At 43.3% G+C, this 23,959-nt stretch overlaps 1 protein-coding gene across 4 annotated transcripts; it reads right to left on the reverse strand.

Annotated features, from left to right (window-relative positions):
• Nucleotides 1-3,261: 3,261 nt before the first annotated feature.
• SLAMF7 (SLAM family member 7) lies at nucleotides 3,262-22,897 on the reverse strand. 4 transcript variants are annotated; one of them, XM_059414136.1, is made up of 7 exons: nucleotides 22,817-22,897; nucleotides 12,185-12,517; nucleotides 10,506-10,778; nucleotides 10,171-10,293; nucleotides 9,142-9,245; nucleotides 7,668-7,736; nucleotides 3,262-3,382 (listed from the first exon to the last, which is right to left on the reverse strand). In XM_059414136.1, exons 1-7 carry the CDS (start codon nucleotides 22,869-22,871, stop codon nucleotides 3,326-3,328), a joined length of 1,014 nt encoding a protein of 337 aa, XP_059270119.1. In that variant the 5' UTR covers nucleotides 22,872-22,897; the 3' UTR covers nucleotides 3,262-3,325. The 4 variants fall into 4 exon arrangements, with proteins under 4 accessions (XP_059270119.1, XP_059270121.1, XP_059270120.1 ...); XM_059414138.1 differs by lacking the exon at nucleotides 3,262-3,382 and adding an exon at nucleotides 5,479-5,815; XM_059414137.1 differs by lacking the exon at nucleotides 3,262-3,382 and adding an exon at nucleotides 5,479-5,823.
• Nucleotides 22,898-23,959: the final 1,062 nt, after the last annotated feature.

Genomic DNA, 23,959 nt, shown 5'->3' on the forward strand with positions numbered 1-23,959 from the left:
CTAAGGAGTTTGCTTGCATCTAAGTAGTTTGCTTGACCCTCTGTAATGGGTTTCTCCCACTGCAGTCACTGAAATTTTAGAAGCACAACTCCTCTGGCCCAGACACACTGACTTTCTTCCTTGCAGGTCTCACTGTGTCCAGAGTCTTTGCACGGGCTCTGCCCTCGGATAAAGCTCTCCTGTCCTGTAAGGAAGTCCTAGTTACTGGTAGACTTCAACTCAATCATCATTGTGTGGGAGAAGCCATCCCTGATCCTGGCAACAGCCCCCATTACAGGTTATCCTTATACTATGCTTCTTTTGTTTATACAAGTCGTTGTTGCTGTGGTGGTATTTGGAGATAATTTGATTCTTGGCTTCTAAAAAGGAAACTCTTTTCTCTCTCTAATGCACCAACTACAGGAAAACTTCTCTGTTCTTTTCTACTCAAAATGAACACATTTGACACTAAATGTGTGGCTTTCCCCCTACACGAACCAATTCTCCAACACCAGCTAGGTGTCCTACAAGTCAATGAAGATTTGACACTATTTACTTAGTGTCAGATCCCACAAGTGAGGGGCTCAGTCCCAAAAGACTGCTCCCGCTTCAGAGGCCAATTACAAGTCTGGGCCCGCCATACTTCTGATAGAGGTTTATGAGGTATAGTCTAAGGCTTCCATAACTCCCTCCTGGGGGTCAAGAGTTTGCTAGAATGGCTCACAGAACTAAGGAAAAACAGTTTACTTACTACATTACTGGTTTATTACAAAAGGAAACATCTCAGGAATAGTCAAATGGAAGAAATGGACGGGGCAAAGTATGTAGGGGTGTGTGTGGAGTGTCTGTGCTCACTCTAGGTGTCCCACTCCCCAGAACCTCCATGTGCTCCCCAATCTGGAAGCCCTCTGAACCCCTCTGTCTGGGGTCTTTTTATGGAGGCACCATTATGTAGACATGATTGATTAATCACTGAACTTTGGTGACAGAATTTTATCTCCAGCCTCTCTCCCTTCCCTGGATGTTGGGGGTAAAAGGTAGGGAATTTGGGGAAAATAGGGCTGAAGTTCCAACCCTCTAACCATTTCGTTGATTCTCCAGGCAACCAGCCCTGAGGCTATCCAGGCGCCTCCAGCCACCAGTCATCTCATTAGTATAAAAAACCACTCATCTCTTTCAAGATTCCAGGGATTTTAGGAGCTGTTTCGGAGGAAACGGGGAGGAAGACCAAATCTATACTATTATCTTTCAATTTCACAGCCTCCCTCAGAATTAAGCACCGGAAGGATAGAGACCTCTGTTTAGTCACTGCTCTATTTTCTGTGTTCAGCACAGTATCTGGTGCTTGGTGGTGCCCAGTAAGGAATGCGTGCGCGGTTGAGTGAACGCCTGCCTGACATGGTACAGACACCTTCTCTCCTCCCCCACCAGAGTTTCTGTATTTATGAGCTGTATTAACAGCTCCTACACCCCAAACCACACAGCTTTGGGTGCTGCATTTGGTGGACCTTGATGTGAAAGGTGGCTTCCTGCCCCAACACGCGGGTAGTTTCCTTTATCTGCTGACTGAGCTCATGAGGTGAATGCTTTTTCTGCACATGGATTTGGAAATGTTCCTACTGAGAGTCCAGGCTTCAGATCTATCTTCAGTCCAAGCCCAGTATCCCTGGGCTTGATTTTAGTCACTGGTTTAAAAAGAGGGAGGGAGGGCTGATTCTCATTATTTCACCATTCAGACTGGCTTAGAGGAGAAGGGGTGGGCACAGATGTGTTCTAAACCCTGCAGGCAGCCAGGCCTTAGTCTCCCCTCCTGATCTTTGCCTGCTCTGAAGCTCCCCCAACCTCAAACCACCCACTCTGAGGCAGAGTAATCTTTTCCTCTGATCACCACATTTTAGGGGCTTCACTCTTCTTCCCACCTCATTCTCACCTGGAGGAGTCACTTTCCGTCTTCTCCCACTGCACGCCTCCCACCCCCAAGACGGGGGGTCTCAGAATTTCCCCTCAACTCCTCACAGTGGGTCGCACCTCTTTATACTCGCTGAACACTTATTTAAAATTTCTTCCGCTCCATTATGTAATACATCCTTTCTCATTAAGGAACTTTCAGAAAATTAAGATAAGCCGAAGAAAACCAAGCCACTGAAGTTATCACCTGCCCCACAAAACCCAGCTTTCGTATTTTGATGTTTTTTCTCCTAAATTTTTCTTTGCATTGATGTTTTAAAAACATGGTTGTACTCATACAGCACATTAAATTTCACTTTGTACTTTCCTTCACTCGTGATATTGTAGGGCAGGGAAAGTAATCTTCTCTGTACCTTCCTAGATTCTGTGGCTAAGACTCTCCACCTCCCATAACAAAAGATTAACAAGAGAAAAAAAAAAACACAGAAGTTTAATAACATGTATGCCTCCTGTATACTATGTAGAGATACCCAGGAAACTGAGTAAAACTCCCTGAAATGCCCCAAGCCACCATCTTAAATATCATCTTCAGCTAAAGGCAAAAGGAAGGTGTTTTGAGGGGGAAGCTTTTTCTGGGAAGTTATCAGGAAAAGGACAGTAAAGAGTGTCATTGTCAGGTAGTAAGATTCTTTTATAATTCAGATTCATCCTTCTCTTTCTAATATAGGAGGGAGACACCTGTACATTTGGAGATTTCCTTTGTAAATGTAATTGTCCCTTACAAAAGAGACAAAAGATCTTCTGCATCTGTTGTTTCTTTAAAATAATCAACTGAACATAACCCTTATGATCAAGAGGCATATTTTGGGCTGGCACTCTCCACTACCCTTCAGTCATTACACTTTCTAGCTTTATAACCCGTAATTCCTAACATCTGTGTCTCGTCACCTTTCCCTGTGGTTAGAGTCTTAGGTAGTTTCATAGAACATCACTATAACATCACTATAACAAATGGCAAAGTAATAAATAGTTTTGTATGTAAATCTCATGGTGTCTTTTTGAGACAATATGATTTTCCATCCCATTCTTGCCCAGGAAGCATTGTTTTTAAGTTCTTTCAACACAAGAAAATAAACTCCCAATTTCTCTCTCTCCTCCTGCCCCCTTTGCTATAAGCCAGTGCTGACACAAATTTCTAGGTCCAAGGGAGAAGGGGGTGGGATTATGGACATTGGGGAAGGTATGTGCTTTGGTGAGTGCTGTGAAGTGTGTAAACCTGGTGATTCACAGACCTGTACCCCTGGGGATAAAAATATATATGTTTATAAAAAATAAAAATTTAGGGGCGCCTGGGTGGCTCAGTGGGTTGAAGCCTCTGCCTTCGGCTCAGGTCATGATCCCAGGATCCTTGGATCGAGTCCCACATCGGGCTCTCAGCTCAGCAGGGAGCCTGCTTCCTCCTCTCTCTCTGCCTGGCTCTGCCTACTTGTGATCTCTGTCAAATAAATAAATAAAATTTAAAAAAAAATTAAAATTAAAAAAAAAATTTCTAGGTCCAAGACGGACCACTTCTGTCCAAGGTGCCATGTAAGCAAACCAAAAGTTGCATAACTTTTATGTTCCTGCAAATGCTCTGTTTGATCAGAAATCCAGTGGTATTTCCAGCCCACTAATTTCCAAATGCCAAGCCAACCTGGGACCTTTTCATTCCAAAGGAGTCTGATTTTGTGGCTCTAGTCATTCAGATATTTTCTGTTTTTCTCTTCTTCGTTCTTTTTTTTTTTTAACTATGTGTTTTTTTTTTTTAAGATTTATTTATTTATTTATTTGACACAGAGAGAGTGATCACAAGTAGGCAGAGAGGCAGGCAGAGAAGGGGTGGGGAAGCAGGCTCCCCGTGGAGCAGAGAGCCTGATGCGGGTCTCGATCCCAGGATCCTGGGGTCATGACCTGAGCTGAAGGCACCCAGGCGCCCCTCATTCTTTATTTTTGATCTTACAAAGTCTTCTAGCCTTCTGCCCCATTTTGCACATCTCCAAATGGAGACTGCCCCCTTCATGAAGCGTTTAATAAAGCTTGTTTGTATTATCTGCATTTTGTTAGTCATTTTTTTAACACCATTGAAGGGGAGCAGAATACACCAGCCCAAAATATATCACCCACGCTTTGGCATGTGCATTATTTTGAAGTGAAGTCAATCAAGACCCAGCAGACTCACGAAAAGATTTTTGCCTCTCCATTATTACCTGATAACATTTAGAAAGGGAGTCTGAACCAGAAAGAGAGCCACTACCAGAGGTAATGTTTTCATCTGAGAGACTTAGCTGCCTGGCAGGGCAGACACCATATATAATACACTTGGTCTTCTCATTCTCCTGTGAATCGTGTTCCTCCCCTTTGAAATCTCAGACCTCTACCCCTTTCCTTAGTTCAAGATGGTATAAAACCCTTAATTGCCTGAGAAGTTTTGAGTCTCATATTTTTTATGGGGCTCTCATACATATAAGATCAAGATTTTTGACTTATTAATCTGGCTTTTGTCAATCTAATTATTATACCAGCCAAAGAACCTAGAAAGAAAGAAGAGAAAATTTCTCCTCTCTTCTCCAGACACCTTCTTTTAAGGGCTGATTCTTCATTTTAATGCTTCTGCATCTTATGCTAAGTTGACATGGGAAATTAACCATTTCCCCCCATATTATTCCCTTCCTTAAGCATCATGAGCCATGTATGAATCTTCTACTACATACCATGTACTCACAGTTGTTTCATATAATCCCACATTGCAAACCTTATAAGGTTTAGAAATAAGAAAGTAGAAGTTCACAGAACCCAAGTCTTTGGCAAAGGTCATTCTGCTAGTTAGGGCTTTTGACCCAGGCCTGCATGTCTCTAAAAACTATGTCCTTTTCTCCATGCTACACCTGGGGAGGGGGATCCACCCCTCTTTTGAGCTCCATCTTCCTCACCCTCCTTTGGTGAATGATGGCTGGTAGGTAGAGTGGGCACTGGTTGTTGTTGTTTTTAATAGCTTTGATCACATACTGAAGTTTCTCCTTGTCTCAATTTCAACATTTGTAGAAGGGTCATAAGCCCAGCTTGCCTCATGGGAGTCATGTGAGAACAAAACGACAGAATGAAACGTCACATAAAAGCAACCAGCCCTTTGCAAAGGTTGTGAGATGTGAATGGGCATGGGAGAAGGCATTTGGAAACACCGTAGAAAACTCACCTGTTGTTGGGAGGTTCGCCTTACTCAGGAAATCCCCACCCTCCTAGCCAACTGTGCCCTGCTTCCATGTTGTCTCTTCTAATGCTTTGTAAAACTTGGTCTTGCCCAAAATCCCTTGAGAAGAGTACCCAGTGCTTCTGAGTCAGTGTGTTCCCCAATCCATGAGTTACTTTCTTTTGAATGAAGGACTTCAAACAACACTGTTTCAGCTGTTTCATTTAACAGTTTACACCCCTCAGACCTAGGGCATCAGATGCCTCCCCAATATTTTCCTTCAAGATGTGTTCAGAAACATATCAAAAGCAGCTGTCCTCCCCCCCTGTTTCTCATTTCATTAAAAAGGTAAACTGTAAAAGGGAGGCAGGGATTATGTCTGTTTTATTCGCCAGACTGACCTGGCAGAGATCCTCAATAAATATTCATTAAGTGATTTATGTGACTTTAAATATTTACATATGATCACCCCTAATTCCAAGTCTTTTCAATAGATTCTAAATGTATCTTCAGGTTCACTTTCTCCGTTGAGATGGCTCTGGCTTCTCACTGGCAGCACAGAGTGGAAATGAAGCTGGGGCTGCGGTCCTTCATTGTCCTCAGGTCAAGCACACTTTGGAGTATCCATCCAGACAAAACCAGTCTTCTGCCTGGCTTCTCTGTCCTCATACACTTTGGCTCCCAAGTCCTACGGATTCACACCTGCCTCTCTGGTTATGGGGAATTTGCAGTCAGATCCGCTGCTAATGCCCACAGAACTCATTCATGATGAACCAATTTCATGAGAGCAGAGAGCACACCCGAGCAAAATCAGTGTAAGCTCAGCACAGTACCAGGCACATTGGTAATGAGTTAGTTAAGGAATCCATTTCTGGGGACTACATCTGCTTTTTCTGGAAATATCTGTCATTCCTAGGTTCTCACTCTTTTGGTCACCAGACTCTTGGTCTAGTCCTATCTCCAAGCCCTGGAATGGGAGTTGTCATTCCTATGATCGGACAGTGAATGTACATTTCAATAGAGATACTTTTAAGCCTCTTCCTTGGGACTGGCTGATCAATTCACAGTAACATTTCCAGGAAGAGACCGTTACACATCTGGGGGTTGAGGAGATTTCTCAGGAGTGAATGGAATTAGGAACTCAAATCTGAAGGAGCATAGAGGATAGTTATTCTGGAAGGAAGTCAGTGTTCTTCATTCTTCCTCAGTATTTCCAGTCAATTCAGTGATTTATTTTTCTTTGAGGCGAGGCAGAAGGGACGCGCTGCTGTTTAGATGACATTCTTTTTTTTTTTTTTTTTTTAAAGATTTTATTTATTTATTTGACAGAGAGAGATCACAAGTAGACAGAGAGGCAGGCAGAGAGAGAGAGAGGAGGAAGCAGGCTCCCTGCTGAGCAGAGAGCCCGACGCGGGACTCGATCCCAGGACCCTGAGATCATGACCTGAGCCGAAGGCAGCGGCTTAACCCACTGAGCCACCCAGGCGCCCTTAGATGACATTCTTATAGGCAAATAACCTTGGTGTGTCTGGTGATGTGAGTGGAGACTGGGGTTGCTCCGTCTGTTAGGCAGATAGAAAGATGCAGGTTGCTGGAGGTGAGAGGGCGCTGGATCCCACCAGGAGACCCCACCATCCCAGACACCCTTCCTTGCTAAGGTCATCCAACCCAAACCTCCCGCTGTAGAGATACTGTTACTTAAGGTTAAATCACATTTACTTTTTTGAACGCTTTATGAACTGAACTTTACTTCCAATAATCCTATTATCTTCCCCATTACTATGCAAACTGCTTTACTCATTCTTGATTTTTCTGACCTGGTTGGAAGAGGAGACAGGAAGGTATCACTATTTCTGCCAGGTATGATCTGTGAGGGAATAAGCTTTAAAACTTAGCCCATTAGAGGCGGCTGGGTGGCTCAGTAGGTTAGGGCCTCTGCCTTCGGCTCAGGTCATGATCCCTGGGTACTGGGATCGAGCCCCGCATCAGGCTCTCTGCTCCACAGGGAGCCTGCTTCCTCCTCTCTCTCTCTCTCTGCCTACTTGTGATCTCTGTCTGTCAAATAAATAAATAAAATCTTAAAAAAACAAAAACAAAAAACTTAGCCCATTAGTAGTCTGGGGAGAGGATGTAAACCAGACGTAACATAGCTAGATCACAAAGAAAAGTATTAAAAATCTCTCTTGCCTCCAGCTTACTGGTAGCTCAGAAGCAAGCTGGAGTTGTCTCCCCAGCAATCTCTCCCTTCTGAGGCACAGCCTGAGCCATGGGCTTTTCTCCATCCAAATCCTCAGGACCCTACTGATTTTCTTGATCATCTCTACCTAGAACCTCTCTCCCTGTCTGTTTGTTCCATATTACTCCATTCGACTCATAATTCTCACTTATTCCATATATTCTTGTATAACCCTAAACAAAGGGAAAGGGAATGTGCCGGGGAAATTTTAATACCAGAGAATACAAGATCGCTGGGGCCCGACACAGTTTCAGCTAAGCTCGAACCAGCAAAAAGGATGAGACAAGTAAGGTGAATCGCGGCTCTAAAGCTTCTTACCTTTTGGGGTATTTGCACAGAGGCGTAAAGTGTATTCGCTAGTATTTGTTGACACTCTGGAATGGTGTCCTGTTAAAAAAAAGAAAAAAGCAATCATAGGTCACCTAGACAAACCCAAAGAGACGGGCAGAACCCAGGAAGGAAAGCCGAGATGGGAGGAAGAGCAAGGCGGAAGAGAGCTTCTGGCCCAGGGGTGGGAAAGGGAGGAGCTCTTGTTGGTAAGTGCTATTATGATTAGTGATAACATTTTTCCAAGAAGCAATTGCCAGATTTCTAAATTGTGTTGTGTTTAAATAAATAAAAACATGGATAATATATAGAAGTCTCATGAGCTATGAGAAGCCTAAGGTGATCGAAGGATAACTTGAAGTAATATGGCTAATGTTGCAAGTAAACTTTGCTTTAGCCCGAAGGACCCTTGGAGCAAATATGTGAGGACGACTGATGGGTCAAAACAGCAAAACTGCAATGACAGCAACAGCAAAAGCAACTTCCAGGCTGGAGAAAAGTATCCTGGGTCAGTGAAGTTTCTTCCTGAACACCCAGGACAGGCCTGTGGTCTCCTGAGAGTGTGTCTTGAGCAGGGAAGAAGGAGGCTGGTGATAGAGCAATTGGTTTCGATATAAGCCAGGCTGTGTGGAGCCCAGAACAGTCACCCCTGGGAGGCAGAAAGGAGCTCTCAGGACACTAACGGCTTCAAAAGAAAGCGTAATATCTCCTCTCAGAAATGTGGTAGATCAGATATAACTTGACACACCAAGGGCTGGACTGAAGCTGGCATCCTGAGGCCCCAAAGGGCAGCTTTTATTTCTTCACTGAATGGGCCAATGTGGAAAGTGTTCTATGCCCTCTAAAGAGCAGGCCCACCTGGGGCTACAGTGATTCCTGGGGGCCCGTCAAAGTTGTCTGTCAAGGTCATGCCTCACAATTATCTTATTATTTGAGTTTCTTTAAACTTTATTCTTATGAACTTCTTTTTGAAGAGTTTCGTTTGAATTGACCATGTACTTGTTTACCTCAGCTTGGTGACCCACACCTAGAAAGCTTGAATGTGGGCCCAGAGCAACCATGGGCCCCTGAGTCTTCTCTAGATGGAAAAGGCATCTCTATAGCCCATGTTCTGACATCATAACTCAAACATCAGACCAAACACACACTTCCCTATCTGGTGTTCTTTGCAAAAGAAATTTGGCCTGTTGAGTGGCCCTTGTAAACAGTGGAGGGAAAAGAGAATTCTATCGATCACAGGGCAAGCATTACTGGCTGGGTCAGAGCCCAGGGCTCAGAACCAGAGGTCACTGACTCCTGCACGAGAAAGCATTCATAAGGACTTAGGGAGACACAGGCGTGTTGGGTTTCAAGGGCTATGCGTCCTCATATTCCATGTTGTCCAAGTCCACAGAGAAATCTCAACTAAAGCAAGGAGGGCCTTGAGAGGAAGATTAGGTCCCAGGAAAGACGGGAAAGGACTCACATTAATGCCGGTGATTGTGTCATACACCGGGGTCTCTCTAGAAGGGGGGTAGTAGTTAAGAATTTCGTGATGAGTATCCATTCTCTTCTTTTCTTCAATGGACTCTGAAACCAAGGAGGGAGGGAATCAGAACGGACCCTCCTTTGATTCACCACCCCACCAGCCTACCCCTCAGAAGACCCACTTAGGGTGACCACCATGCTGGTTTCTGGGACATGAGACTTTCCATGCTAAACCCAGGGAGATCCCATAAAGAGCTGTTTACCCTGTTTACTTCACTTCTCAATTTGTGGACCAAGGCAGCCAAAGGGGAAGCAGAGAAAGTCAGAAACCCTTTCAGAGTGCGTTTGAGAGGAGGAAAGATCTTAACACCTACAGTTTATACACAACGGCTGCTTAGGTCCCTCCCTAACACTCCACATGGACAGTATCAGGGAATCTGAGAAGAAAAAAAAAAAAAAAAAGCAGCAATATTTAGGGATGCAGAGCATGGGGTTTGGCATGGAGAGAGACAGAGATAGCCTTCTCCAGGAGGAATGTGTCCAGACTGAGATGGGAGTAAAGAGAGGTCTCTGGAGTTGATCTGATGAGGAGGACTGGGTATGGGTTGGGACTCTGAAAGGGATAGGGATTTGGAGGGCTGACAGGAGTGTGTTGGTGTATGGGACCTCAGAGTTGGAGGCCATGCCCCAGGTCTCTGGGGAGTGGAGTCAGTAGTGTAGGGCGTGTGTCAGTAGGAGGGCCACACCAGAAAGGCCCTCGGGGGAAAGGAGAAGGGTTAGCCCTGGAGAGGGAACTGGGAGGAATTGAACTTAGGAGATAAATTATGGACTCAAGTACTCTCTTACTTCAGAACTGAGGAGTGCAGGATGACTGTGCTCTCCTTGAGGACACAGAATATGGCCTCTTCATTTCTGTACCCTTAGAGCCTAGTACCAAGCCTGACACACAGTTTAACATATGTTTGTTGAAGAAATGAGGGGGCAAATGCAGGAATGAGGTTGAAGACAAAACTAGTGCATGATCTACCTTTTCTTCTTTCTCTCCGCATAATTAGAATTACTGACACCAAGGCAACGGCAATGGTGCTGAACAGGAAGACCAGCCCCAGAAGGTACAGGAACATGGAAGGTCCCGGGTCATCAGCAGCACCTTTAGAGAGAGAACGGTTGGAGACACGGGGAAGGGAGAAGAGACAGCGAGGTAAAAGTGACCCAGCTTTTGGAGCAACTGCCACCTTCCTCCCAGTCTGGTGACTTCCCAGGAGCCCTCAGTTTTCATGGGCTATTCCCATTCAGACCAGGAGCTGAAGAAGGTATAGGTCCCCAGACAGAAGTTTCTAGAGGAAAAGGGGAAACAGTCACCTTCACAGAGCTTCCAGGCAAAGACAGGGTTTGAAGAATTGCTGCTGATGGGGTTCCTGGCCACACAGATGAAGGTCATGCCCCTTTCTCCCAGCCTCCAGGATATGGGTAGGATGGAGCCAGTATAGGACTCATTGGCTTCCTGCCCCAGGGACTCCCAGCTGTAGGTCACATCCTCCCCTCCTTGGTCCATGAAGCATGTCAAATTAGTCACACAGGTGCCATTCTCGTTGTTCTGCAGACCCATGGTAACTTTGGGCTTTGACAGGTGCTCTGCAGAAGAGAATTGGACAACCAAGGGTAGAAACTATGCCTTTTCTGAATTATTCTTGCATACCTTGGACCTGAATCTCTGGGGGTGCTACAGAGTGGAGAGAAAGAAACAATTCAGAACAGAATTCTGATTCTTATCTGGAAAAAAGAACTGTCTAGGTTGGCTTTCCCACAGTTATATATAAATAACAGTAGCAATAGAAATAATAATAATACAACAAGAATGCAGCTGCCATTTTCAAAGCAAAGCTATATAGCCAGGCTCATGCAGATGTATTTTAGATGTGAGCTAATTTTTTTAAATTTTTTATTTTTTATAAACATATATTTTTATCCCCAGGGGTACAGGTCTGTGAATCACCAGGTTTACACACTTCACAGCACAGATGTGAGCTAATTTTATCTTTTTTTTTTTTTTTTTTTTTTTTTTTTTTTTAGAGGCTCCCTATTCCTTGGTCTTTAGGTTTCTTTGAAGAGACTTTCAGTTTACTCTCCAGAAGAGAATAGTCTGGGAATAATATTTCTGGCCCTCTCTTTCTCATGCTCACTGTTCTCCCTGAGAGGATGAGCAATTGGTTCGTTGATGAGATGTTGAGTCTGACATCCAACATCCTTTCTTTATTATTACCTTCTCTACTCTGAGAAAGTTAAGATTTCTGTTTAAAGAAAAAAAATTAAAAAAAAAAGATTGCAGTTTAAATGTGGTTTGCTACCACCCCCCCCCCCCCCCCAGCTGACACATGCCCTCTGTTCCTTTCAACTATGTATATATGGAAGACACACCTGGATCAAGGCAAACCTGGAGGCCCATCTCTGGTTGTCCCTGATCCTACTGCTTGGTGTGTAAGACAGCTATTCCTGTAACTGGTTCAGTAATTATTTTGTAAGGTTATCTGAACTGAATGGGCTCCAATGTCTAGAATTGGGGGAAAATATTTCTCCTATCTAGCTTCACCAGAAAAAAAATAAAGCTGATATTTTTATCTTCCTTTTGATTGCTGTGTTTTCCCTACCCATAGGGAAAGAGGTGTAGTTGATGTTTATATGCAATAATCTTTCTAAAATAAGTATCACCTTCCTCCCCACTATAGATATGAAAATGAAGTTTCACAGAGTTTAAGTAATCTGGCTAGCACCATGCACTTAGTAGGTAGAGAAGCCAACATTTGACTTGTGTGATCCCTGCTTCCCATATCACTCATCCTCTACACTGCACTGCCTCTTGGCAGAACCTCTGAATAGGAAGGGGCCTTAGGAATCAACTACATTTGCTTCATCCATGCAAGACTTCCCTCTTCTACATTCTTGCCAAATGTTTACCCAACCTTTGCTTGAATATCTCGAATATCAGAGAGTCAACCACTTCATGAAGTCAGTCATCCACATTTAGAACTGATTCTGCTCACCATAGACACGCAGCCTATACTGCTGGATGAAGGGCTCTTCCATGGAAGAGCCGTAGATAAACACGCTGTAATCACCCGAATCACTCTTATCCAGTTTGCCGAGCTTCAGGGAATAGTTTCCACGTAGATAGTCCATCCTTTCCTTGTTATGACTCTGGGTCACTATAACATTGGTTTGGTTCTCTGGTGTTTTTGGCTGTATGGTAATGAGAGGGGTTGTGTTGAAGATCCAGACAAGGGTTTCAATCTGAATTCCTGGGGCCTTCAGAGGGAAAGTCACAGACCCACCAAGGTCACCGACCAGGTCCTTCAGAACTCCAGAGGTTACTGGCCCTGCAGACACAGAGAACCATAAAGTAAACCTAGGTCTCTGCCCTTGCCACCAATTACTCACCTACTTTGGGTGCTGGGAAGGTCCCAAGAAACCTTCTGGGGCCAACCTAACCAGGCCCTGGGAAGCCCTTTGAAACCTCACACAAAGGCAATAAGGTCAGAATACTTTGCCCAGGGGCTCCTGGGTGGCTCAGTGGGTTAAAGCCTCTGCCTTCAGCTCAGGTCATGATCCCAGGGTCCTGGGATCAAGCCCTGCATTGGGCTCTCTGCTTAGCAGGGAGCCTGCTTCCTACTCTCTCTGCCTGGCTCTCTGCCTACTTGTGATCTCTGTCAAATAAATAAATAAATAAAACCTTAAAAAAAAAATAAAAAAGAATACTTTGCCTGAAAGGAGGGACTGCAGGTGAACCCGCCCTTTCCCAGAGACCTCAGGCTGGAAGATCTCATGCTCTGAGGTAAGTCATGAGGCCCACCTCCATCTTAGACAAGTTCCTGTCGGGGGACAAGTGGTGAGGTTATCGTCCAAACCCCCCTTTGGACTCCCAGATTGCTCCTGGGAGAACTGATTTTGCTGCAGATGCAGAAACAGCAGCTTGTCTGATGAGGGAGGGTAGGGGGTGGGGGGAGCAGTGGTTCTCAAGCAGAGATCAGGACACTGGGAAGGGAGCTCTAAGTTCTTAATGATAATAATAGCTGGGAAGTTTGTAGGTGTTTCATCTTCTGCTTTATGATAGATGAGAGTGCATTTGAAATCATCCCCTAGTGAGGTTCTCATTCACTTGAATTTCAGTGTCCTTCCTTGAGTGGAAAGTCAAAAGAGCACTGGACGCTCTGTAGGATTCCTAGACCGACTTATGATACTCACCCCCAAATATTAAGAGTTGTAGTAGGGGTTCACTTCCCCAAGAAATTTTTGTCTCACCGTAATCTTAGTTCAAAAAGTATGACCTATGAACAACCACCACTGGTTATGTGGTTCCAGGCAGAAAACAGTAAGAATGGCTGTGGGAAAAGCTTTCAGAAGTGGCCCATGGAGCATTTCCAGTGAACAACTGTGGGGGATGAGTCTTCTGCCTGTTAAGATCTGAAGGACAGACTTGGGATAGTACAGAGCAGAAAGGAAATTTAGAGGTACACAGTCAGTAAGAGGCAGAGCTCACATCAGTACTCACAGGATCGAGTTCCCATCCATCATCGCTTACAAATGAGAAAAACAAACAGCAGAAACTGAGAAAGTGTTCAAGGATCACAAATAGTGGCAAAACCAAAACCAGAACCCAAGTCTTCTTAAAGGTGTTCTCCATACAAGTACAAAACCCAGTTATTTTCCATTTTACCTCTTAACATAATGCGTCATGCTGCAATGTCTAAGAGTAATTTTATTAATTCCATCATGGAAAGCACAAGAAAGAAAGAAAGAAAGAAAGAAAGAAAGAAAGAAAGAAAGAAAGAAAGAAAGAAAGAAAGAAAGAAAGAAAGAAAAAGAAAGAAAGAAAAGAAAAGAAAACCTTTTTAAGTCATTTCCATGCCCAAGGTAGGGCTCAAACTCACAACCCTGAGTTCAAGAGTCATGCTCCACCAACAGAGCCAGCCAGATGACCCTGGAACATCTTTTTAAAATCCAATAAAGCAACCAAGCTATAGGATCCCGACAGTTGTATTATAACGAGGCAGCTGTTGGGCTGCACTCTGACTTTTGTAGGCTGTATTCACTTTTGCCTTCACCCATAAAAAATATTAAAAATTATACTTTATGACTGCATTGGTATAAAAATGAATGTAATGCCAGCTGGATTCATTATTACACATTAATTATTTTTATTATATTTATTTTTCTTCGGATTCTGAAAGAAATTCAAATAACTGTGGGCCCCGGACACTGTGGCTAATTGGCCCTGTGTGATTGACCAAGCATCCTGGTTCTACTTGATGTCAAATCTTGATCTGTTACCATATATTTTTAATTGAATTACAGTTGATATATAATAATTATATTGGTTTTATGTGTACCACATAGTAATTCAACAATTCTATACATTATGCAGTGTTCACCATGATAAGTGTAGTCCCCATACTAAGTTATTACAACATTATTTTTTTTCAAATATTTTATTTATTTATTTGACAGAGACAGAGAGATCACAAGTTGGCAGAGAGGCAGGCAGAGGGATGGGGAAGCAGGCTCCCCGCTGAGCAGAGAGCCCGATGTGGGGCTCCGTCCCAGGACCCTGAGATCATGACCTGAGCCGAAGGCAGCGGCTCAGTCCTCTGAGTCACCCAGGTGCCCTTATTACATTACTGACTCTATTCCCTGTGCTGTACTTTTCATCTCTGTGACTCACTTATCTTTTTTTTTTTAATTGTGTTATGTTAGCCACCATATAATATATCATTAGTTTTGGATGCAGTGTTCCAAGATTCATTGTTTACGCACCATTCCCAGTGCTCCATGCGATCCGTGCCCTCCTTCTACCCACCGCCAGGCTCACCCATCCCCCATCCCCCTCTCTTCTAAGACCCTCAGTTTGTTTCTCAGAGTCCACAGTCTCTCATGGTTCGTCTCTCCCTCCAACTTCCCCCCCATTCACTTTTCCTTTCCTTCTCCTACTGTCCTCTGTGTTATTCCGTATGCTCCACAAGTAAGTGAGACCATATGATACTTGACTCTCTCTGCTTGACTTATCTCACTCAGCAGGATCTCCTCCAGACTGACTTATTTATCTTCTAGCTGGAGGTTTGTACCACTTCATCCTCTTCACCTACTTGATTCATTCCCTCACCACCTCTTCCCTCTGTCAACTACCAGTTTGTTTTCTGTATTTGTGAGTCTGTTTCTGGTTTTGTTTGTCTCTTTTGGATTCCACGTACGAGTAAAATCATATGGTAGTTGTCTTTCTCTGTCTGACTTATTTCACTTGGGTCCATTCGTGTTGGAAATGGCAAGACTCCATTCCTTGTGATGGCTGTAATATTCCATTGTGTGTATATACACGATGTCTTCTTTATCCCTTTATCTACTGATACACACTTGGGCTGATTCCATATCTTGGCCATTCTAAATAATGGTGCATTAAACACAGGGGTGCATATTTCTTTTTGAATTAGTGTCTTTGTATTCTTTGGGTAAATACCCAGTGGTAGAATTACTGGATCGTATGGTATTTCTATTTTTAACTTTTTGAAAAAACTGTTTTCCACAGTGGCTGCACCAATTTACATTCCCACCAACAGTGTGCTAGGATTCCCTTTTCTCCGTACACTTGCCAACACTTGTTATAGTCTTTTGGATACTAATCATTCTGACTGGTATGAACTGATATCTCATTGTGGCCGATTTGCATTTTCCTGCTAATTAGTGATGTTGAGCATCTTTTCATGTGTTTGTTGGTCATCTGTATGTCTTCTTTGGAAAAGAGTCTATTCTGGTTCTCTGCCCATTTTTTTTTTTTAAAGATTTTTTATTTATTTGACAGAGAGAGATCACAAGTAGGCAGAGAGGCAGGCAGAGAGAGAGAGAGAGAGAGAGAGAGAAAGAGAGGAGGAAGTAGGCTTCCTGCCTAGCAGAGAGCCCGATGCAGGACTCGATCCCAGGACCCCGAGATCATGACCTGAGCCAAAGGCAGAGGCTTAACCCACTGAGCCACCCAGGCACCCCTCTCTGCCCCCATTTTTAATTGGATTATTGGGAGTTTTTGGTGTTGAGTCTTACCATCATATTTTCTACCACCCTGGCACTGATGCAACTCATTCTCCTTCTAGCAGACCAAATTCCTGTCCTGGCCTCTCCAATTATCCAAAATTGCTTCAGTAGGGGTTTCTTTCTTTCTTTCTTTCTTTCTTTCTTTTTTTTAAAGATTTTATTTATTTATCTGACAGAGATCACAAGCAGGCAGAGAGAGAGGAGAAAGCAGGCTTCCCACGGAGCAGAGAGCCCAATGTGGGGCTCGATCCCAGGACCCTGGGATCATGACCTGAGCCGAAGGCAGAGCCTTTAACCCACTGAGCCACCCAGGCGCCCCGACTAGGGATTTATTTCTATAGTTCCTTTTAAAACTCAACTACTCCATCAATAGTCCCCAATATAGATACTATATATTAAGGTTGTTTCTGTGCCAAACATTTATTATAAAGATTATGCCCAATACCTAAAGCAATCCTAAAAACCAGGACTCTTACTCCTTTTACACAGACATCAGCCACCTACATAGTCCATGGGCCAAATGTGGCCTGTTGCCTATTTTGGTAAATCAGATTTTATTTGGACACCTCCACGGTCTTTTTTTTTTTTTTTTTTTTAAGATCTTATTTATTTTAGAAAGAGAGAGAGTTGGGATGAAGAGGAACACAGGGGAAGGGAAGAGACAAGTAGACTTCATGCAGAGTGCAGCCGCTGTTAGGGGCTCTATCCCACAACCCTGAGATCATGACCTGAGCTGAAACCAAGAATGGGAAGCCCAACCAACTTCCTGGCACTTGAGCCAGACAGGTGCCCCAGGAGACAGCCATGTTCTTTCATTTACATATTGTTTATGGCTGGTTTTCCACTACAAAGGCTGAGCTGAGTAGTTGTGACAAAGGTTATTGTGCTGCAAAGACTAAAATATTTACTATTTGACCCTTCATAGCACAAGCTTATTAACTCCTGATTTGATGAGAAAACTGAGATTCAAAGAAAACCTAAATAACTTTTCCAAAGGCACAAAGCTAGTAGGTGATGATTTGAGGATTTACTCAATGCCATTCTGGCTCTGGAGCTTGAGGTCTTTCCAGCCTGGCTCAGTTTGAGGGGCTTGGAGCACTATTGCCAACTCCAGCTCTCTCCCTTGCTCCTCTTCAGCAGTGAGGGCTCAGCTGTCAATTCTGAAGCCCTTGGACCTCACAGAATCTGATTACCCCTTTGTGTCTTTTGGTGACCTTCAAGCACAAGCTGCTTTACAAGTGCCCCAGAGAAAGGGTATCCTGATGCTACCAAATGTTAACCAAGTGACTTGATTACAATTTTGGGATTTTTTTAAATTTAAAGATTTTATCTATTTATTTGAAAGAGAGAGAGACTGCACACACATGCATGACAAGGGGGAGGGGTAGAGGGAGAAGCAGCCTCCTGGCTGAGCAGGGAGCCAGATTCAGGGCTTCACCCTAGGACACCACAATCAAGACCTAAGCCAAAGGCAGCCACTTAACTGACTGAGCTGCCTGGACGCTCCTACAGTTTTTGGATCCTAACCAAATCTTTTTGCTAAATTTGTCTCCAAGAGTACTGGCTTATCCCCTGGTAAAAGTCTTTTCTGGGGACTGATTCCTGTTTTCAAACATTTCTGTCTCCTCGCCCCCATCAGTCAGTGCATATATAATTTGGATCTCTCAAGTCTTTATTAAATCAATCTGTTAAATAATCTGATTTTTCAAAAACCCTCTCCCTTGCATCCCTAAATACTAAGGCAGGATGATTTCTAGTTGCTCTGTCTTTGATCATCTCCATGGTATGAAAGTAGTCCTAGTCCATGCTACAAAGTCAGTGTCAGTTTGAATTTTCGACGGATCCTATAATGTATGTATCCTTTTACATCAACAATAAGGTGAATATTTTGCAGTCAAAGAAAGCAGTTATTACTTGGCTCCAAGTAGCTGCAACCCTGAATTTTCACACAAGGTTTGGGAGAGATGTTGAAATCAGGGAGACAGCAAGAATATGACTTTAGTACTATAGCTGGTGTGCACACATTTAGACACGGGCAATCATTGTTTCCACTTCTTCACACATGTGGTATGCTGTATTCTCTGAGCGAATGCCAAGACAGGTGAATTTTGTGTGAGGATATAAAAAAAGTCTCCAAATTCACTGCTCCTTGTAAGGATGAAATTGGAAGATGACCCAGTGCAAGTAGTCAACACAAGCCTAGAGGGCGTATATTGTTTCTATCATAATTATATCTTTAGGATAAATAAAGGGGTCATGAAAGAAGAAAGTAGCTCCATGCTATTCCCCAAGTGTGAGTTCAGATGATAAGAGGCAGGGTTAGCCAGTCCTAGCCAGTTTTGTTTCCTCTTCTGTGGAAAGAGTTTCCCAGACTTGACTGTGAAAAGGGATCCAGAAACAAGAGACTTCTCTCAGCTGCCCAAGGCTGACCTCAAGTCCCCCATTCTGTGATGGCTTTTCCACCTGAAGCAATCCTGTTGAGTTTTACCTTGTCTATGCAGGTCGTGTTTTCTTCACTCAGTCATTCTTTCCTCTCGCAAGAATTTATTTCGTTCCATATTTGTGCCAGGCACTGTCTAGGCGCTGAGGACATAACTAGGGAGGGATACCATCCTGACCCTTGTGCTCTCAGAGCTAGGAGACAGCCATTAAATAAATGGCTGTATGGGATATGAAAGGGGATGTAGTAGGCATTTGGAGAACCTACAATACCAAAATTGAGCATGATTTGTAAGATTGGAAGACTCTAGAGAATGAGTGGCTACTAACACCCAACTACGAGGCCTGGGAGGATTGGACCCCATGAAACTCAGCTACCCTCCCACCTAGATCAGTGTAGTGAATGTCCTAACTTGTCTTTTCTGCATCCACTCCATCCTTTCCTCATTTAATAGCAGCCAACTGGGTTGGGTAAGACTGACAGGAACCCAGTTCTGGTGGTAGACTACCTCTGGCATGGTAATCAGCTCAGCAGTATCACATGACCTGGGCTGACTTACCTGAAATACCCTGGGCTTTTGCTCTAAGACATGATGCTATGGAAAGATATGAAGCTGAGGACCAGCATCCACTTGCTCTCACCAGACAAGCAGCCAGGTCTCCTTCACCTGACCCCCAGTTTCCTTTGTACCTCACATTTTTGTTTGTGCTTTATCCTACTCTCTGCCTATCCAAATCATATTCAAGACCCCTAAAACCTAGTTCAAAGCCCTTCCCTGAATAAGTCTCCACCTTTTTCTTACACCCACTCCCTGAAATTCTACCTCAAATGTCCCTTCTTTTTCCACTTTAAATTCCCCAGAAGGAGTTATTGTCCTGGGTGGTGATTGGACATACCCTTTGTAGACCAATAGTTGATATAAAGACATTAGGTTCCAGATTACCTGGTGGTAGGCTCTGGGGTTGCACCCAGAGAAGGGTGGGGTTGGCCTCTCCTCCAGGCAGCATGGAACAGTGTAAAGAGGTAGTGCTCTGGCTTAACTGAGAGTCAGGAGACCTGGGTTCATTCTGGTTCCTCCGTAATAAACAACAAACCCTTGAAATCACTCCTTGGCTCATAAACTGATTTAAGGGCCATCATGTTTTTACCCTCAAAGTAATTCCATGGGATAGAGGTTAATTAAGCTCCATTTTATTAATGGAGACACTGGGGCTCTAAGATGCTGAGTGATTTCCCCCAAGGTCCCAAACTGGGAAATGGTAGACTTGGGATGTGGAGCTAGTTGGGTCTTTTGTGTCAGAGGCTCACATTCTTTCTACTACTTATTTACCACACTGAGTTACAGTGTTCTCAAGTCTCAAAAAGAAAAATAACCTTCATTTGTGAGGACTTGGGGTGGATGAAGGGCAAATACGGATTTGAAAGCATTTCGAGAAGTACAGAGCTTTCTGCCACACAGTAGGAGGTGGGGGGGAAGGGTGAGGAACAGTGTTATGAGACAGGCCTTGTGACGGCTTCTCATTTTTAATTCTCATTTCCCCAAAGAGGGCTAGAAGTGAGAAACAGATTTCCCAAAATTTCTTTGGATGGCTTCTCAGCAGGATGAGCTTTTCAGAATGTGGTCTGGAACCTAATGCCTACAAACCATTCACTGGCTAGTTCACGGCAAAACACTGTCCAGTCACCATGCATGGTGAGATCTCCTGCAGCAAGCATTCCCTGCCAACCTGCCTTTGGAGGTGGAGGGACCTGGAGCTGGAGACCCTCTGTCTTCTGCCCCACCCAAGACTCAGATATTTTGGTATTAAAAGAGTCAATCCTAAGATACCCTTCATAACAGGAAGGTAAACACCTCCTCCCCTTTACCACCTCCTTTTCCTCTGGGTTATCACCTCTTTCCCTCACCTGCTCCCCCCCACCCAACAAAACTCAAGAGTTGATTGGAGGTAAGGATCCATATTAAGAGGAAGGGACATCATCAGTACAGCAAGAATTAAGGGATGGTACCAAGGAGGAAGACTTCAGGGTAAGGGAAGGTGTAAAACTCACTTCTTGCTTGGTGGCCTGGTCCCCAAACAAGTCTCCAAAGATACAGTATCTCCATTAGAATGTACCAGCATATCATAGCATCCTCTTCATGGAAACAAGAGCACCTCAGAGCTGGAAGAGGTCTTAGGGACTACTTAGTCCCATCCCACTTCACAGAGGAAGAGACTGATACTCCAAAGGTCATGGTGACATGCTCTAAGTCAGTGGAGCCAGGACTCCTAAGGCAGGGCTTCCTAAGCTATGCCCCCAACACCCCTGAGATCTGTAACACTGCCTCGGTGTATTTCTGAAGAGCTTAAGAAGGAGCAGGGGGAGATGAGTGAGAGGCAGAACAGTAGGGAGTTTGAATGTGAATGTGTTGGGTTAGGGCATGAGTGTTGGCAAAGGCATGTGGCATATTGGGAGGTTTGCAAACCTCTGTTCCCTGTGTATCAGTCTTGGTACTGATTTAAACTTCTCTTTCTGTGGCACAGTAGTTTCCAAAACTGGTTTTTTCTTTCTTTCTTTATTTTTTTTTAATTTTAATTTATTTTTTTTTAATTTATTTTTTAAGATTTTATTTATTTATTTGACAGAGAGAGATCACAAGTAGATGGAGAGGCAGGCAGAGAGAGAGAGAGAGAGAGAGGGAAGCAGGCTCCCTGCTGAGCAGAGAGCCCGATGCGGGACTCGATCCCAGGACCCTGAGATCATGACCTGAGCCGAAGGCAGCTGCCCAACCCACTGAGCCACCCAGGCGCCCCTGGTTTTTTCTTTCTTAAGCAAGAGTTAATTTTGATGAAATGAACTCTATGCAGACTCAAACACGTTACTGTATAGCATCAAAGCCTCTCTGATGGAAAAGGAGTCCCCTAGCTTCTGCCCTATTACCCGTCCCCATCTCTCGCCCCCTATACTTTCTTTAAGCTCTTCAGAAGCACAATAGAAACACAATAAAGAAAAGATAAAGGGCAATCTTGGACTCCTTTCATCCATGGGAAGTGAACCGCGTAGCCTCTCCATGGAGCAGGGCACACACATGTGTGCCTGCTGCTCATAGTTGAGGTTTCAGGAAACAGCTGGGATTTTCAAGAGCTCTGCTGTGTACTCCCCCACTTCACCATGAAGTTCCACTTCTGATCACTATTTCTATTCAGGGAGTGATTTTTAAAATGAGAAACCTATTCTAGGACCACCTGCTTAGAACCAGGCGCTTCCTAAATATGCAAAGTTCTAATGAACTCAGGAAGGGCAACAGTCTTGCTGAACACTCAGTGAGGCCAGGTTGTGGGAAGGAAAGGGTTAGGAGTATTGACTGACTGTGTGGTCTTGGGCAGGTCACTTCAGGCAGGCTGGGGCACACATAAACATACCAACCAAGTCCTCAGAGGGAGATCTCATGGTGGTACCCATGAGTTTGATGAACAGAGAGAATTCCCAATTTACAGGGCTCCAGGTCCTATCTGAGAGCCAGGAGGGCAGTAAAACCTTCAAAGACTAAAATCTTTGTGACAGGAACAGAAAATTCCTCAGTCCTTCATAGTATTAGACATAAAGTACCTAGAGTATAAGGTGGTTTTCTAAGTAGAGACTAACTGAATTGTTCAGACTAAGAGAGAAAGTTCAAATGTTTCCTTCCACTAATATCATTGTTACACATAATCATTTAAAATATTTTTCTAATATACTTCTAAATAAATACTTACAAATATGTTTAAGCAGAAATATTTAAAATGTATATTTATAAATAAATAAATATGCACCTGTATGATCTCATTTTGGTTTTAAAGTTGCCCTCAAAGGAAAGGAGGGCTAAGGCTCAGGGAAGATAGCATTCTTTATTTAATTCATGACAGAATCTAGATTAGAACACAGGTCATTCTGCTTCCCAACACCCTTTCTTTCAGCCCTTCCTTTCCTAGGACAATCGGAATGGAAGTCTGTCTTCAGATTCATTCTTCATCTCTCCTAGTTTCTTTATGTCATTCGATTTAGAAACCACAGATTATAAAAAGATACGAAGTAGCAGAGCTTCTTGAGTTCGGTCAGAGTCCCAGAGTGGACCCAGAAGCCTGGAGATATACCTCAAGATGGGGAAGGCAGTCAGGAGAACAGGGACATCTGGACTCACCTGTGAACTGGCAGAGGAGAAGGATGAGAAGGAAGCATGCTCGGGGACCAGGCATGTTGTTCTCTAGACGACAGTCACTAAAATGTGTTACTTCCTCTCACAGTACTCACATATCTTTCACAAGTAGCATTTTTGCTAAGTAGGAGGGGTCATGAAATCACAAGTCAAAGTGAATGGTCTATAATTTTTTCCAACGTTTACCTCACTTGTTAATTGTAGGTGGTCAATAAAGGATGGAAAAATTGAGCAGAATCTCAAAAGTGATGAAGCCCTCCATTTTACAGATAAGGAAACACTGGCTCAGAGATGCTAAGAATTGATCAAAGCCATATGATCAGTCTTTTCTATAACATTATATGACTTCTCAGATACTCAGAACACAAGAAATGTTAGGAAATAGAAGATTAGAAGGAGGGGAAAGGGAGGCATTAGGGATAAAATAATAATATTTACTGAGTTTTGCTAAGTGGCAGGAGATATAACAATATCAATCTCTGTGAATGGGAAACAGTGAAGAGACCCACAACACATGAGAAGATATACATCTAAAAGGAACCTTGATACTAAAAACCATACAAAAACAGGAAAAGAATTATAGACCAGTATCACTTATGAACATAGTTACAAATGAAATATTAACAAATCAAAACCAGTGGTGTGTTAAAAATACATCATGATCGAATATCACTTATCCTAGGAATGTGACAATGGACCAATATTATAAGCATTCACTAGTAAACCATCACATTGACTGAAAACAACACGACATATGATCATTTCAGATTATATAATAAAAGATTTGGTAAAATTTAGTATTTACTCATAATTTTAAAAATATGTAAAAAATTGGTAAAAAGAAAAACTATAGCAAACATCACATATAAAAGCTGAGCCTTGAGAAGCAATACTATCAAAGTAAGGAATAAGATAAGAATTGCTCCAGTTACTGTTACTATTCATTAATTAACTAGTGTCTTGGCCAAAGCAATGAGACAAGAAAAATAAATAAGATGTATGTGGATTAGAAAAGGAGAGACAAATTATTATTATTTTTGAACATATCACTGTTGACATAGGAAATCCAAAAGAATATGCAGACAAATTACGAGAATTAATAAGAGTAAACAAGGACTCCAACCATAT

Source organism: Mustela nigripes, chromosome 10 (genome assembly GCF_022355385.1).
Source record: "Mustela nigripes isolate SB6536 chromosome 10, MUSNIG.SB6536, whole genome shotgun sequence".
Taxonomy (NCBI): Eukaryota; Metazoa; Chordata; class Mammalia; order Carnivora; family Mustelidae; genus Mustela; species Mustela nigripes.

What these genes read in the sequence shown, in the direction of transcription:
- SLAMF7 (XM_059414135.1), bottom strand. Translation starts at nt 22,871, where the DNA reads ATGCCTGGTCCCCGAGCATGCTTCCTTCTCATCCTTCTCCTCTGCCAG. An exon ending in GCGGAGAGAAAGAAGAAAAG is followed by an intron (nt 9,246 to 10,170) that starts GTAGATCATGCA and finishes CCTTGGTTTCAG; the next exon opens with AGTCCATTGAAGAAAAGAAG. An exon ending in CTGTGCAAATACCCCAAAAG is followed by an intron (nt 6,676 to 7,667) that starts GTAAGAAGCTTT and finishes TCTGCCTAACAG; the next exon opens with ACGGAGCAACCCCAGTCTCC.